Here is a 16,920-nt window from a genome sequence, read left to right on the forward strand (position 1 = left end):
CTTCGCCTTTCGGGTGAAACTGCGACTTCTTTATTTATTTTGTGACCCGCACCACTAACATTTGCCCCTGCTAAGGCCACGGAGCCATCCTCATGAATGCATACGTTGAGTAAACCTCAGTCTTCTTCCTCAAACGTCACAAGGAGATCGGCTCGTGGTGAAGTCACGAGACGCAACCGCCAATCGTTCATGATAAACATCACCTTTTTTCTTCATCATTATCATCATCATCGAGGATGACACGCACATAAAGCAGCAAGCTGTGATCACCACCCGATAGTTCTTAATCGATAGAACGACGCAACGCCCATCACGCATCTGACAAAGGTACAAGCAATTTTGTGATTTCGATACTCTGACACATCAATTGATGCTTACTGTATAGCCTAAACAGTTTAATGCAGCCATCCGTCTTGGGTGTTTCGGTCCTTTAACTGTACCGGTATGCGCCATAGAAGCAGCCGATCGACGTCTTTCATCTAAGCTATCTGAAAGTCTATAAATTGTTCTCCGACTCACTCTCTCTCAGATTCAAGAAGCGGTGTAGCTTCGTAAGTTGAGCAGTACGTGTGCTTGGTATCAACTATATTGTGTTTACTCGCTTAATCATGTACGTTCGTTTTACTGCAAGTACGTTAGCACTGGTCTGATTCACTGCGGTATATATTAGTCACAGATCGAATTTGCACAGGACAATACGTGCAGCCATTGTGGTTACGCAAATATGTTTCATCTGCTTCTTGCAAAAGAAGTCTGGTGCTGTTATCGCAGTAGTGTTGTTTGTGCAACCTCATTCAGTGCATTTGTAGAGACGCGATCGTTTCTAAGCAGCTTTCAACGTGACAAAAAAAGAAAAAAGGACACAGTACGACCTCGACACTTCAGACAGACGGCTGTTCTAAACGTAAGTAAACGACTTACATTCGATTTTTGTGGCCTAGCTATACCGGCAAGGTGATCGATGATTAATCAGTAACAAACTACTGTTTCAGCGCCGTTATGGTAAGTATTGCATTAATGAAAGCCTGAACGCCCATTAATCGGTAATAAATTAAAATTTCAGACGCAAGCCTTGGTGAGTAGCTTAATTCAGGCAACGAATTCGGTGCATGAGTCATTTTCCTGCAATGCTCCTAAGAAATGTAAGGTAAACGCACTCTGTTGTGATGTGCGGGATCGCATGGTGTTCAAGTTGAAAGGTGGCTCGAACAAAACATTTTGTCCCATATCAATCAAAGTTACACGTGTAAAACTCGCGGTGATTCGCGCATTGCGTTTGTGCACCCTTTGCACCAATCTTTGCTTTCATCGTTCCGTACACACGTGACATGCGCGTCTATAGACCTACAGGTCCGAGGCCCAAACCACTCCGGGACAGAAACCCGAACGTCAGTTGCATTCCTGTGCCACTCGCGCGCGCACTCGTCCGTTCTAATTTTGCTAGCTTTTGCGCACGTCTCTGCCGCCCGTTTTCGTCGATGTTTTCCACGAAGCAACGACTCTTCTTTTTCGCATTCTGCGTTGGACCTATACAATGGTGCGGTAAGTTTACAAGATTTGCATTCTTCTTCTTCTTTTTCGTCTTTTACATTCGTAATCGGTCGACGCGTATTGATATGTAGCTTTCAAAGGGAGTACGAACATATACGTATATTCTAAGTTGTAGAAATTAACTCTACCGTAACCCGGCCCGGTTGCTTATAGTGGCTTTGGCGTTTCGCTGCAAAGCACGAGGTCGCGGGATGAAATCGCGGCGGCTGCAATTCGATGGGGGCGAAATACAAAAACGACGTCCGTGAAACGTGCATTGGGCGCACGTTAAAGAAAAAGCCTAGATAGTCAAAATTAATCTAGAGTCCTCCCACTACGACATGTCTCATAATCAGATCACTGTTTGAGCACATATAAAACCCCCAGAATTAAAAAAAAAAAAAAAAAAAAAAAAGCACAGCTCTACCGTACGGTTTTTTTTTTTTTTTTTTTTTTTTTCGCGCGTAGCTCGATCACGCTTAGATACACCGTGAAGGCTAGGAAAATTAGATATTTGAGCGAACCTTTCTTAGCTAACCCTCCCTGGAACTTCCTGGCCGTGGCTGCCGCTGCTCTCTCGTTGAACAGGCGAGTGCCTCACTACGTGAAGCATGTGCACACGTGACCACGTTCACGCGAGAGCATTTGCACATGCGCACGCCTAATTTCCATGAGGCGAAAGACACAACAATGAAACGGTAAAAAAAAAAAAAACTGTCGAGAGAGAAGGAAAGATAGGCGGTTGTTAAAAACAGATTAAAAAAAGCTGGCAGCCCTTCCACTGGGGTGGAGATGAATGACCAGCGAAGCTGTACTATGGTGGGAATTATGTATTTCCAATTATGACTGTTAAGATGTGATGGTGTAATTGGTTATTTGAACTATTGAATAATGAGAAATACATATGATTCGGCGGTTTTCATTTATTTAGTGATCACAAGGACCATGGCCTTATGGTCGCTACGGTACACCGCCATAGGGTGTACGGCAAAGGTTGGCACGTTCTTCATAAACACGTCCCCAAGCCGCGCGCGTTCGGTGCGAACACGGGCAAAACACCGCCGCCGACGACACCAGTTCTGCGCATTGCTTGTGTGACCGCACACAACCGCTGTCAAAACGCTGGCTACGTGACGAAACGGCTCGTAAACAACGATGCAATAAACATTGCATTGCATCAATGTTGCGACCGGTACGGTGCACAATCTAAACCATGCATATCATATTACACGTTCCATGTAGATGACGTTAAAGACGATATTGTATACGCATCGCAAACAGCTTCGCGAAAGTTTCGTTTCACAGATTGCGACACGCGCGTTGGACCTACTTAATTTTTGTAACTTGATAGCGAAGTCTTGTCTCCGATATGGTGGACCATGACGTCATCGACATCTTCGTAACGCATGACGCAGAGAAAAAAGATTCGCTGATCAATAAATAAATGTGCTGAACGCGTTCTTTCTTTTTTTCTTTTTCTGGCCGCGCTTGTCTGTGAAAGCGCTAGCGAGCGCAGGAGCGGAGCCAGCTAATGTATCATGACGTCATGACTTTTCGCATCAGGGTTTGGAAACCGAAATTGTTTCGTAAATTATTAAAGTTATTATCATGCTAAATCATCTAGGACGCTCTGGCGCTATAGCTTGCCAGTGCATATTGTAAGGTACAGTGTAAAATAATTTACATCCTTAAAAGTGAATACTGGTGTAAATCGCTCTACAACTCCATCCTATAGACCCAAAAAGGGTCTAAGAATTATCATACCGATTTACACCGAATCGGTCTACAACTCAATCCCTTACGCCCAAAAAGGGTCTAAGGGTGTTTTAGACAAATTTACACCGCTTTTTTTTTTTTTTTTTTGAAGGGTGTATGTTATTGTGCAGTGAGGTGTGCACCTTCAATCAACGCCACAAAAAAAGGACATGTGGAAAATATACATTTCTATACTACTGAAGATCGTCATATATAGTGGTCACTGGTGGCAGAATTAAAACTACAGTTCACGAGACGGTTACGAAGCATACACCGTGGTCACTGAACACGGCCCACTTCCCCCCTCTTCGCAGGACTCGACAAAGGCTGGGATTCTGTGCCTTCGAGCGTCGCCGCTTCATTACCTCCAACAGCTGTCCAAGTGCCTCGGGGACAACCACTTTCCAAGACTAGCGCCTCTTCCTTTAAATATTATGTCATTGTCACCACCGTCGTGATGATGAAACATTATACATATAACTAAAAAAAGAAAAAGTCGGCGAGTGCCTGAGCTAGCTACGGTGAAACTAAAATGAAAACATTAAGCGCGGTATATAGATCGAGAAACTATGTAGTTTAAACGCATACAGGAAGGCGCGGAAGCGAACAGCAGCGCCTGTGTAACGACACGTTGCGATACTGCGTTTAGTCAAATCAACAACAGAACACGTATTGCAATGATCGAGTGTGCCCACTGATGTGATAGCTGAAATGGTTCGTCGCGAAATAACTTTCTTTTTTTTTTTTTGCCCCTCCTCAACTTTTCTTTAAGCGAGACTTGAGAAATCGTCCTTCTTTTTAAAGTTTGCTTTATTCCCATGGTGTAGACAATTTCCCACATAAAGCAAATCATTGACGCTCATGTGTTATTCTTTTTTTTTGTTTTTTCTTATTCAGTCTTCGCAGAAGAGGAGACTGCGATACCCGGTAACGTATACAAGTCCATTTCTATCATACGGTTTTCGCCGGCATGCTTGTCAAGTGCTTTCTTTATTTTTATTTTGGACGCACTTTGCTGGCTTTAATCTTTCCCTGCGATTTTTCCCTGCGATTTTAATCTTTCCCTTTAATCTTTCCCTGCGAAAATAACGATTTACGAAATACCACGGAGGAAGGAAAGCCTCTATACATGAATGTCAATTCATGCAACTCATGCAGAAGAATACGAATCTCCCATAAGGGAGTTATCACATGCTTCAGAAGTCCTAGGGTACTGGTTGCCAGCTGCCCGAAATCTAACCAAGACTTTGCAAACACCTCACTATAACCGGTGGGGTTGCTGCGCTGTGTATTCCCGCGCCTTTCCAGACGAAATCACAATATGCGAGTTAAAGCACTCTATATAGATCTTTCTTATATCCGACGTTCCTGTATCCTGCGCCGGCTCTGCCGACGCCGCAGCATCCGGGGTTACACTGTTCTGGAAATTGACAACTTCCGCCATACTGTCATTCACCTATCTTGTCAGATCTGATTGGCTGAGAGAGCTATTGAGATTCGATACGAGAGCTCAGCATTCAAAGTTGCCAAACTATTCTCTCTATTCGAATAGAAAGGGACAGCAGGAGCTTTTTTCCCATCTATACTGGGAGAAAAGCTGATGCAAGTTGAAACTCTTTCCGAATGATTCCCCTGCAGCATAGCAGCGGTTCTTGTGCAGACAAACCAGTTCCCGAGCGAGCGCATGGAGGAACTCGCATTGTAACATACTTGACACCCTTAAAAGTGAATAAGGGTGTAAATCAATCTATATCTCCCATTCTTACGCCCAATAGGTTGTAACGGCGTGAGTTATGACCAATTTAAACACTTAAACATCAACAAGGCTGTAAATCGATCTATAACTCAAACCCCAACATCCAATAGGTGTAACGGCATGAGCTACGACCCATTTACACCTTTATTCACTATTAAGCGTGTAAAGTATTTTAGAATGAACTGTGTGCACAGCAGTTTCCATTTGTGAAATAAACATGTCTTGCCTTGGGTTGCTTAGGAATTTGCTCTGTCGATTCTATCAAAGCAGTTTTAGTATTTCGCCGATGTTGCCGTGTTCAGATTCCTTTAAAACGGTCTGCCATGCTGTAGTAATGCACTATTAGCTCCTTCAACGAGCACCGTCACGCAATTCTACGCGAGCATCTGCCGACATGCCATTTGTACGTTTCGTTATACATTCATTGTGACGGCGCACCTGATACAATCTATACAATTGTATTTCCTTTGTTTCTCATTTACAATCTACTCATTCGAACTGAAATCCAGGTGATAAATCAATTAGACGTGTCGATTATCGCCGAATAAGTGTTGCGATAAGGAGACCCCACGGAAGCTTTTATGCATCACTTTGTTTAGAAATTGTAAATAATCGGCATATTCCATTCGTTATCACGAAGTTGTTTTTTCTCGAATATTCGTATTTGGTTCAATTTGAAAATCACTAGCACTTTTTCCCCTTTATAAATGATTAGTTGAGAATTGGTGCATGCCCCGTTTCTACTTCCTATTGCCTTCGTCTCAGTAGCGCTGCTGCCATACCATGGTACTAAAAGTCTATCAAATTTCACAGGAATTTTATTCCCATATGACTTTGGGGCGACGTGACGAGTGCTACACACACGTGCGTTGCATGTGCAGGGATGTGCGATCGTCCGCCAGTGGCCCTCTGCCGAAAGACTGGAAGCGATCGCGAGGTGATGGTGGTGTACGACCCAACCGACGACACGTGCAACTACTATCGGCCCGGTCGTAGCTGCCTCGCCGGTGACAACCGCTTCCGTGACATGGCGTCCTGCGAGGCCGCCTGCAGTAAGAAGCAGTTTCTTTAGATCTGAGAATCAATCAGTCAACCACAAAGGTTTACGGACCACAGGCTCTCGGAAAACGTATAACTTCCTAGCAGCCTGCGACATACACATTCAGTAAAACCGCACGTCACAGTGTTGTTCGCATGTATTAGAAGAGGCGGGAAATGCGACTGCGTTTTGAAGATGTGGAGATATTCGGCTTTTTCTCCGATCCCGCAGTCCGTAAGCTTTTGTGGTAGACTGTACACGCTGAGTTGCGCGATACCTTCCAAAGTCATCACATGGATGCTAATTGAGTTTTAATTTCTTGCGTTACTCGAAGGTCCCAAACTTCGAAACTATAGAAACAAATACTTCCAATACTTCAGTGCACCCTCAATAATTTACTCATCATAATACCAAAGACTCAACTTAGTAAGTATCGAAAAGTGTTTGCGCGCGAACACGGTCGAAATATGGGGAAATATCTTGAAATGCGTGACGTAAACCCTACCGGCGCTCAGGTTTCGATTCGAAAGTTAAAGGGAAATTTGGACGATGTTTCCCGATACTAAAGAACCCTTTCCCGCTAATAGAGAAAAAATAGAGCGTTGGATAGTTTACCAGTTTAAACATGACTAGTGTTACCCTATATTATCCAATCATCGGCCTATTTTATCTTGCTCGGGGTTTGCAGCAGCTTTTGTTGAAAAAGTACATTTACGCCGTATCGCTTGAAAATAATCAAAACGTAGCCGTAAGCAACAAGTAAACATATGTATATTGCACAAGCATTGAAAGGACAAAATGTATTTGCTAAGCCTTTTTCGCATAAAGCATGGCCTATGGAGTTTTCCATAAAAATTACTAGAGGGCGGTAGTGTCTAAGGAAGCTCCAACATAGCCTCCTCCAACATAGCCTCCATGTGGCTCCAAGCATGGCGCTTCAGTCAACATGGGTGGCATTACACCCTAGTAGCATGGGAATCGCGGTTAGTAGATGGATTTGCCTAGACTTCGTTCTTCTAGCTTCAAATGGCTTTGTGATTGCGCTTCCAACAAAATCTTGCGCTAAAACGCCACAATTCACAGCGATTGTGCTTGTACGATCTTTTTTACCATCTTCTGATTTAAAGAAAGTAGAAATACTTCAAAGTCTGCGGAAATAAAGTCAGATGCATCGTAGTAAACGAAGACATAAGAACGTCTTAAGCCACAAGCGTAAAGATCAGACAAATCCATGAGCCAACCATCATTCCCCCCACGGTAGGGTGGCTGCCACCCTACCCACAGTGGCTGAACGATCGCAGCGCCAAATTTCCCTCTAGTAATTTTTGTAGGAAACTATGACATCACCAGTCGTCACCGAGATGGCTCCGTGCCACAAAGATCAAGCTCTTGTCGATAATGTTATTCACAAGAGACCAGATGTTCAGGCACTAAACAAATGCTGTTATAGGCGCCCATAGCAGGCACTTAACTTTCAATTACACATAGGTGCAAAATACTGTCCTTTAGGTCCCATGTATACGCTCAATCAGAACTTCAGCTGTGCGTCTGTGGATGAATTATGGTTTTCTGGGGAACACAGCTAGCCCACTACACCCCTGTTTTGTTGAGTTCATTTTATTTTGTCGATAAAACGTAATGAGGCAAGTTGCATAGGATACAAGATTTATGTGAAATTTATTTTGTCTAGACACCATGAGAAAATTTGCGAGCAGTGACAAACAAGCACCATAGCAATATTTCGATATTTCACGTTGCGCCTTTTTTTACCGAATATTGGTTTGTATGCAAAAAAAAAAAGAAGGAAATGCTCAACATCCACTGAAGTTAGGGGCACGTATTTGTACATCAGTATACATTCGATGATCCAACCCCGTCTGTCATTACAGAATTGTCACGAGTCGGAACCTTTGACAGTTCTTTCAGTACTAGAAACCCAGAATTTTTTCCCGAGACAGATTAAAATACTGAACCAACTCTATTAGCAACATGTTCATTAGGGATGGTGGCGAGACTTTCCTAAAAGTCCAAAATGAGCCCCATATTCCGGGTCAGAGTTGTGGCCGAGCAATCAAGTTTATCGATGATGTCCACCTTGAAGAAAATTCAGTGCCATTCCACTCTGTGAAGGTGGATGACCAGTGCAGCTGTGTATGTGGTGATTGACCGTTGTTCCGGTGAATCGTTCCAAGTGAGTTGGATCGGGGCCACATGGACAGTTCGCATTTCTTTCCGCCTCGTGGTCCTGGCAGGCAGCGCACTAATGCTTGGCGTCTGCGGCCCGCTCATCGTAGGTGGTCTATACTTCCGCCGTCGCTGCGCTCATTACCTTTTCTATGTGAAACCCCGAAGATTTCAGTGGGCGCCACAAGGTCGCACTACGCTTTAGAGCGATGTACGTTTCGCTTTGAAGCGATGCAACTTTCAGACGGCGCCGCAAGGGGGCGCGACGCGTCTGAAAGTTGCATCGCTTCAAAGCGAAACGTACATCACTCTAAAGAGTAGTGCGACCTTGTGGCGACGCGTCTTAAATTGTTTTACGATCCCTAAGTTTAAGAACGCCGCCATCCCGACGTTTTCATAGGACGCCACAAGGTTGCGCGACGTTGCCTATCTACCCCCGTTGCCGGACACGATTTCCTGGAACTTAGCCTATAACAGCTTCGCTGTAATATATCATTGTGCAGTGCAGTTTGAGCGCTTCTAACAGCGAAGCTCTCGGTGCAAAGCTGTCAAGCACTTTGCCTTTACACCAGCGAATTGTTTGTTGTAATAATCGGCTGCCTTCAGTCAAGTTCCTCAGCGGGTAATAACATTATAAATAAAAGAAAGCTAGGACAAAACATGGAGAAAGCCATTTTTTAGGCTCTGAAAATCTAACATAGGAACGAACCTCTAAGTAGGCATTTGGGAGCACAAAACGCAGTTCATGCTTAGAGTTAAATGGCCACGATGAGGACCTTTTTTGTAAATATATATGTTGAAAATTTAGTTTTTATGTTGAACACCGACAGCAGATGTACTGCTGCCGTACGAGGGCCTTCAGGCACATTCAAGCTGTATGTTGCGGGTTTTCACTTGGACGGCCCCCAACAAACTTGTTGGAAAATAAGAATATTCTGTGTTCTGTATAAGGCAAAAAATAGGGATTTGCCTAAAGGTGCGGTCTGTGCTAATTAGACTGAATTGCCTACAATTTCCTCTTCCATAAACGTTGTGGTCAAGTACACTGATAAGATTCATTATAAGCTTAGCTGAAAGCAAGCTTTAAGCATCTATTAGGCCTCTGCGAAATTTAAGGGCTTTGAAGGACTTCAAAATGGCAGTTTGTAGCGTTTGCTATGGGATGAAGATGTCTCCCAGTGATAAGCCTCATTAAAGTAGCACGTGCCTGTAACAGCTGTGTTTCCTGTAAGAAAGAAAATCTGGGGACGGTCCGCAGGTGGTCCACAACGCATGCCCGCTTGCTCGGCACCCGTGCACATGCATAACTGCGTTCCGGGCATCGACACCAACACCTCGACGTACTACCACTTTGGAGATTGGTGCCTCCACGTGGACAGGGGTTCGTGCCTCGTCGGCCAGGGCTTCAACTCCGAGGAAGAGTGTAAAGAGGCGTGCAAAGGTGAACACTTCGCAGATCACAATATTTTCTGCTCCGTCATGTGAACTTTCTCGGCAAGCTGGAGGATGCTCTGCTTTTTGCAGTGACAGCTATGATGAGCTACATCAGCTCGCGACATGTCCAAATACGTCCATCCATTCGTAAGGCGTGCCACAAAACTACTAGTAGTACTTTTTTTTATTCAAATATTTTCTTTGTCGTACAGCAAAGCTGTTAAAGGGCAACTGCAATGAAATATTACATTAGATAAATTTGATATAAATGAGTGGGATGTGACACTAAACCAATTTTGGAAAAGCCACAGAGCTGAAAATTGTATACATTTACTTAGCAGCATTTAAACAGCACCTAAGCAAACGATGCTTGCACCTGGTGGTGTCGCTATGACTTAAATCTTAGCATCGATGGCGAGACCCAACTTTACCGCAAGCCTTCACATACACACACACGCGCGCATTTGTGTATGTGTGTGTGTGCGTGTGCACGCGTGATTCCATATAAAAAAAACTGTTATTTTTCTAGCTGTTCACAATGCTTCCGCTCTTAATGCAAATGTCAAAATTTGCATAGAGGCTCTTCTATATCAATATTAGTATCTTAAACTAGGCTTTTTATGCCGTCCAAAATTTCTTTGCAGTTGGCCGTTAAATGTGTTTAAATGGCCGCACAAGTGTTCTCGTGCGGTGACGGTGAAAGCTGGCGGCGGCATGCGGTGGCTTGGTTGGTTGGTATCAAATGTCAAAGGTCAGACAGCAAAGCAGCCCCAAGCGGTCAAGGCATCATCGAGAACACGCAGCCGGATGCCGCCATCATTGATGAGTTATCACTAAGAAAAGCCAGCAAGGGGCCTTAGGAATGCGCGGCCAGACGCCGACATGCAGCATGCATGCAGCCATTAAACATACGTTGCATATAACGGAGAATTAATCTACAAGTAGTACTAAGCTCAGACAGAGCGAAGCATGTGAAAAGGCTTGTCTATAGCGAAGAATTTCGGAATTGCACAGGATATACTCGACTTTGCGTTTGAAAAGTCTCGATGGATTCTAGGCAGTGGCAAAACAAGCCGTTAAGACAACCTAAGGATGCGAGAACTCACTTATACAGCTTCGCTGTCCTTGAAATATGAGCTGCTCGGACTGGCATACATCCGGGAAAGAGTTTTTCTTAATCAGACAGACGATATTACACAATTTGTCCTGGTCAAGTTGATTACATAAAGAGGCAGACATTACTTGCACGACACGTGGTAAGCGCTGCACATGGAAACCCCAATCCCCCTCTCACACCCAGTGGTGAAGCAGTACGTGCCTTACACACACAAACCACAACCCTACGGCCTGCTCTAGCTTCACGTACACAGGAGATGTCGCCTGCAACACGTGCACCACCTCTGCATATAAAGTCATCATTGTTATACAACACAAACCTTGTAGGCCTTGTGTGTCTGCCCATGTGTACTACTCGCGACTGAAATAACCACGTCACTACGTGTGCAGAGGAGAACACTGGCCCAGCCGAGTGCGACAACATCGACTTGGGCGTGTGCAACCTGTCGGCACACCTTTACCAGGTGGCGTTCTTCCGGGGACACTGCGAGCCGCGGGCCAACATCTGCCCGAAATCAGTAGGGCTCACCAGCCTCGACCAATGCTCCCGCATGTGCCGAAGGTCAGACACAATTCGTATATATATCACGCCCCGCATGCTTACATACAATGTAAACAAAAGCTCGTTATAACGAACTCATCAGGACAGGAAATGTACCTCGTTAAAAGTGGCATTTCGCTATGTAGGCTTTAAAGAGTCCTGGTAAGGTGGGATGCGCACTCCAGCAGACCTAGTCCTCCATGCTTGTGCAGTAAAGAAAACCACATTATACCGAACTCCTCGGGACAAGAAACGTACTTCATTGTAAGTGGCATTGCGCCAGAGCTGAGAAGCTCTACAGAGCCATGTAATGAAGGCGGGGACGCACTCCTACAGTGCAGGAGCTCATAAAACATATGCTGAAACATGTTTGCGCTCTACGGTGGGGACACCACAGTGTAGAAATTCTGCTGACGGCCATGATTAGCTGCTTCAGTCTTATACTGGTTATTACGTGATGCAGTTAGGCTCAAGGTGCTGCCGTCACGTGGTGACCGTCACAGTGCTACTTGCCTCTTCCGGTTGATACGAAGAATTGCCACAGGTCACTGCTTGTGCTGTAACATGCAGTACCCTGCGGGTTTCTCGTTTCGAACTTGTTGTAAAGCGGAGCCCAACTCCCCTATACTTCAAATATTCTGGTTGAAAATCCATATGCTGTGGTCGGGGCACTGAAAAACTTTCAACAAGCAACAACAACAATTTACTGCACAACCAGCTCCTGATAAAGCATTTCTTTAAAAAACATTAAAATAAGTTTTACTATATATCTTCTAAAATTCAATACAGTCAATTCAAATGCTTGAATAAATTTTTAGCCATTTGGTACTGAAGAGAACGACAAAAGTTTACGGACAGTGAGATCTGAGGAAAACCTGAATATTTCTGCAGCCCGCGCATGCAGCCTGGTGTCCATATTTCAAACCTTCATTAACATGTTGGAATAACATCTGTATGGTTTTACTGGCTGTGGTCACAAGCTGGTCAAGAAATTGATTTTTTCCTGAAATCCCATGGTCCGTAAACTTTCGGTGCCGACTGAACATCACCATAATTGCACTGTAGGCACAAGGCTTCAAAGGAGGGTTCCAAATGCAACTGCAAAATGTAAAGAAACTTGAAATTCAATTGATACGGAGGCTATTTTACCATCTTGCCAAGACGGCAGAATACAGACTGCATCATTTATGTATACACAAGAATGCTAATCAGGTGCGTGCTTTGGCAAAAAAACATTAATAAATTTTCTACACAACTAAGAAAAAAGAACGACCCAGCCAGATTCTTATCTTTTATATGTACTGTGAGAGCTGTATTTACAACAAATAACAAAACGAAACAACCTGCTGTTTCTGACAATAAAAAATGAATTAATGAATAGTGTCACAACTACTCAAAACCATCACGATGTTCCCCGGGAGCAATGATGACAATGTCCGTGTGACTGAAGCTCCGAGATGCCCTGAAGCCTGCACTTTCTTCGTGCACTGTAGATTAACGAGTTTCAACCAGCTACTGCCGTCTAAATACATCTTTTCGTCGAGGTGCATACTTCAGACACCCATACATCTCATCTAAATACTCCCCCGAGCAATATTTCCCTCATCTCTAACAAACATATCTGAATACGCCCATACATTCACAATGTCGTAAATATTGGTTGGCCCATTCTTAAGACTACCAGTCTGAGTACTAGTGTCGTTCACAGCGTCGAACTTGAGCCTCACTCAGGGAATTCAGTTGACAAATAAGGAAAGACCAGAAAAAAGTGTAGGCCACAAGCTGTGGCCAGTTCTGATTTACTTTCCAGCACATGTGGCCAAAAAAATATGAGCAGTTGTACATAGGGCTGCACTGCGTTGATGCACTTGCCGACGGTCAGAGGTGCAGATGAGCCTACTGCGCACATAGCAAACTGCTCACCATCACATTGCAGTTTTGTTAGCACTTATGTTCTGTGCCACTTCACGTCAACTAGGACGTACCTTAGTCGAGAGAGGCTGTTGGCTCTCAATGGAGCACTAACATATCATTTTCAACTTTTCATTTTACTTTGCCTAAGTGAAAGTCCTCAACCCTGATAAACATAATATAGCTATAAGCTATATATTATAATAATACTATAACATATACTATACTTAGAGTTTACTACGATAGCTTTTCTACAAACCTGTTTCGGTTTAGTTTCCCTGGAAGTGTGTGTGTCATGACGGGATGACACAGGGGGTCACATGGAAGCAGGACGTTGTGACGTCAAGACTAGGAGTATGTGAATACTCTAAGCTTTTGAATAACGAATCGAATAGTTGCTATTAAAAAATATGAATACTTTTCTTAATAGCTTTCGGATATTTCAAATCGCCAACTGTACGCTATCAAGCATACAACTGGAGCAAATGAGTGACATGTTTAATCCTGGCGGCCATAGCAAGATCTAGAACATGAGAAGTTATTACAAGTAATGCAGCACACTGAATTACCCAGGGAGCCACACTTTTAAGGCTAAAGCCCAAATCCCATTAGAGCGATTTTGTGTGCGGCAGCTGTAAACGATGGCTTCGTGTGGCGAAACAGACCGTCGCGCAAACAGATTGCACGTTCTCGTCGCTCAATCGCTTGGTTTTGGAAATCTACTCGTCGCCTGCAAGTGCTATCCAATAGCGTTACTCGTCACACGGAAGACTGGCCAATAGAGCAAAGCTGTAACGGGATGTACAACAGTGATACTACCAGTTGTCACACGAAACAAGCAAACGATTAAATTTTGATACGTGTAAGAATAAAAAAAACCTACTGCAAGGCCTTCAGTAACGCTTTATGCTTTATGCAAAAGGTGGGGGGTGTGGCCCTTACACGAGTCTATACGGTAATGTTAGGTTTGATAGCTGAACCATGAAAAACACTTTTTTTTAAGTTCAAAGCTTTGCGAGTAACGCGCACAGGATTCCTTTGTAGCTCATTTCTATTACTGCATGAATTACAATTTTCTGTTCAACTCAAAAGTTCAACAAATGCAACCAAAAATTATTCAACCTCATGGCATTACATGTACCATCACTACTTTCAATTGCAGTGCATTCATCACGATCCCAGTGCCCACCCCACTAAGGCAGTGAAATGCTGCCTCGGTTGCACGAACATGTGCCCGTGCGTTGGTGCGACGCCAAGCGAAGACTGCAAATACAACATGAATGTCGTCTTCATAAATACCTTTTTTTTGCATCGGTGTTTCTACAGAAATCTGCCGCAGTGGAATACCACTTAACATAGGAATTGTGCGCCATCCAAGAAAACAGTCCTTGGAAATCCCTAAAGTACAGCATTTTCCAGAACCTGTGCAATCCGCATTTTTTTGTAGCCATATTGCAAAGGACAGGCTGGGTGAGGACACTTAAAATTTGTGAAAAGTGCTGCAAAATCCGGATCCTTGTGCTTCGAACAATTTTCTGAAAAAGTACCTGCGAATATGCCATATGTTATGGCCAGCCACATACTGAATGCAAAAAAAAAAATCTAACAGCAGCATCATAATGTGCCATTTGAATAGCTTTACGTACAAAGCTTTACTTCGATCCTGGCATCACCTTCATAATTCATAAACAGACAGTTAGTAGCGCACAAGTTCTGTGCTGAACTGATTTCTGTGAAATCCATTGCACATGTAAAAAAAGAAGGAAAAAAAAAAAGTAGATTGAGTGCAAAGCACTCCTAGCTTTTTTTTGTGGGGATGCGCAACTCGCACGCGACAATGTGCTCTTGGGACAAAGGAACGACAACACAGTAGTGCAAACAATCAAAAGGGCATGTATTGCATCTTTCATACACTAATACACGCTAGCCGAATTACTACCAACAGAACGTTCACATGGGCGCGCGACAAATCAAGGAAGTCCGACTCACCGCGACCCGATAGCGAGCGAATATGTTCGCCCCATGCTGTGACACCATCACCTAGTCGTTCACGTGTACGGTCACGCGAACGGTGGTGCGTTCGAACGATCCGTGTTCGTCCATACCAATGTCCTGCTCTCAGCCTCGTGAGACAGGTCCCGCGAAGCGGGCTGGCGCACGCGCGAAGTGTTCGTGCGTGTTGGTCGCCGATCCCAAGCCAAAAAGAAAGCGCCTTCTTCCTTCTGCGCCCAAGTCACCCCGCCGTTCAGTGGCGCTAGCATCGCGACACTCGCGCCATCTCTCGCAATGCGCCGCAACCACTATGACCACCGCCAGCGCTTAGCCACGCGGAGAAGCCGGATTATGGGAGATGCGAGCTATGCGGGGAAAACAACATTAGGGGACGCGTGCGAGTCGCGCAGCCCCACAGTTTTCAGATCACCTTTCAAATAAAAAAATTATCCCAATTACAAGCTTGCAGTCGGTAAACTATGTCTGTTGAATCATTTGAGCTGCCAAAATTATTATCACACATTTGGCTCTAAAAACATGCCATTATTTCAAAAGTACGTATTATATTTAAAAGACTTGCCAATAAGCCTAATTACCTTAAGTGCAATTTAAGTATACTATGTCTATGTCGACTTAAGATCACCCATCACATGTAGTTTACATAATTTCATAGTCTGCTATCATTGAGGAACTTTGAGCTGTCAAATGCCACGTTCATTCTTTAGTATATATATAAATCTATTTACAATGTTCCCATGCTAGAATTCATTATGACTCCTGCAGACTCCTAATTCTGTGTATAAAGGGTTTCATCTAATCGGGTGATCGGGTGCAAAGGAGAGCATTTCTATATTTTAAATTTAATTGAACAGAGACCCTATTAGACGCTTTTTTTTTCTAGAGGAAGTTTTACCCCTAGAACCCCAAGAACGGTGGTGTACCAAGATTTGGGTGCACATTAATGAACCCAATGTTTTCAAGATTAATCCAGAGCCCTCACTACGACACCTCTGTAGCTTTGGGATGTTTTACCCTAACAATCCATCAACCAGTCCTCAATGCTCAACCCTAACAATCAATGAACCAATCAGTCCTCTATGCTATATCTAACAGTCAATCAACGAATCATTCCTCGGTGCTAAAGCCTAAGAATCAATCAAAAGCCACTACTCAATGCTATAGCCTAACAATCTACAAACCAATCGGTCCTCAGTGCAAAACCCTAACAATCAACCACCCAATCAGTCCTCAATGTTATACCGTAACAGTAAACCAATCAGTCCTCAATGCTAAACCCAAACAATCAATCAATCAGTAATCAATGCTAAACCCTAACAATCTATGAACCAATCAGTCTTCAATGCTAAACCCTAACAACCAACCACCCAATCAGTCATCGATGTTATATCCTAGCAATCAATCAACCAATCAGTCTTCAATGCTAAACCCTAACAATCAACCAACCAATCAGATATCAATACGAACCAATCAGTCTTCAATGCTAAACCCTAACAACCAACCACCCAATCAGTCATCGATGTTATATCCTAGCAATCAATCAACCAATCAGTCTTCAATGCTAAACCCTAACCATCAACCAACCAATCAGATATCAATGCTATATCCTAGCAATCAATCAACGAATCAGTTAAAACACACAGA

The 16,920-nt window shown here is 43.8% G+C and overlaps 1 protein-coding gene across 1 annotated transcript; it reads left to right on the top strand.

Annotated features, from left to right (window-relative positions):
* Positions 1-4,028: 4,028 nt before the first annotated feature.
* Positions 4,029-9,777, top strand: LOC119459412 (uncharacterized). The gene is made up of 3 exons (XM_037721200.2): positions 4,029-4,212; positions 5,923-6,093; positions 9,523-9,777. Exons 2-3 carry the CDS (start codon positions 5,925-5,927, stop codon positions 9,747-9,749), a joined length of 396 nt encoding a protein of 131 aa, XP_037577128.1. The 5' UTR covers positions 4,029-4,212; positions 5,923-5,924; the 3' UTR covers positions 9,750-9,777.
* The last annotated feature ends 7,143 nt before the right edge of the window (positions 9,778-16,920 follow it).

The sequence above is a fragment of the Dermacentor silvarum genome, chromosome 7 (genome assembly GCF_013339745.2).
Source record: "Dermacentor silvarum isolate Dsil-2018 chromosome 7, BIME_Dsil_1.4, whole genome shotgun sequence".
Classification (NCBI taxonomy): domain Eukaryota; kingdom Metazoa; phylum Arthropoda; class Arachnida; order Ixodida; family Ixodidae; genus Dermacentor; species Dermacentor silvarum.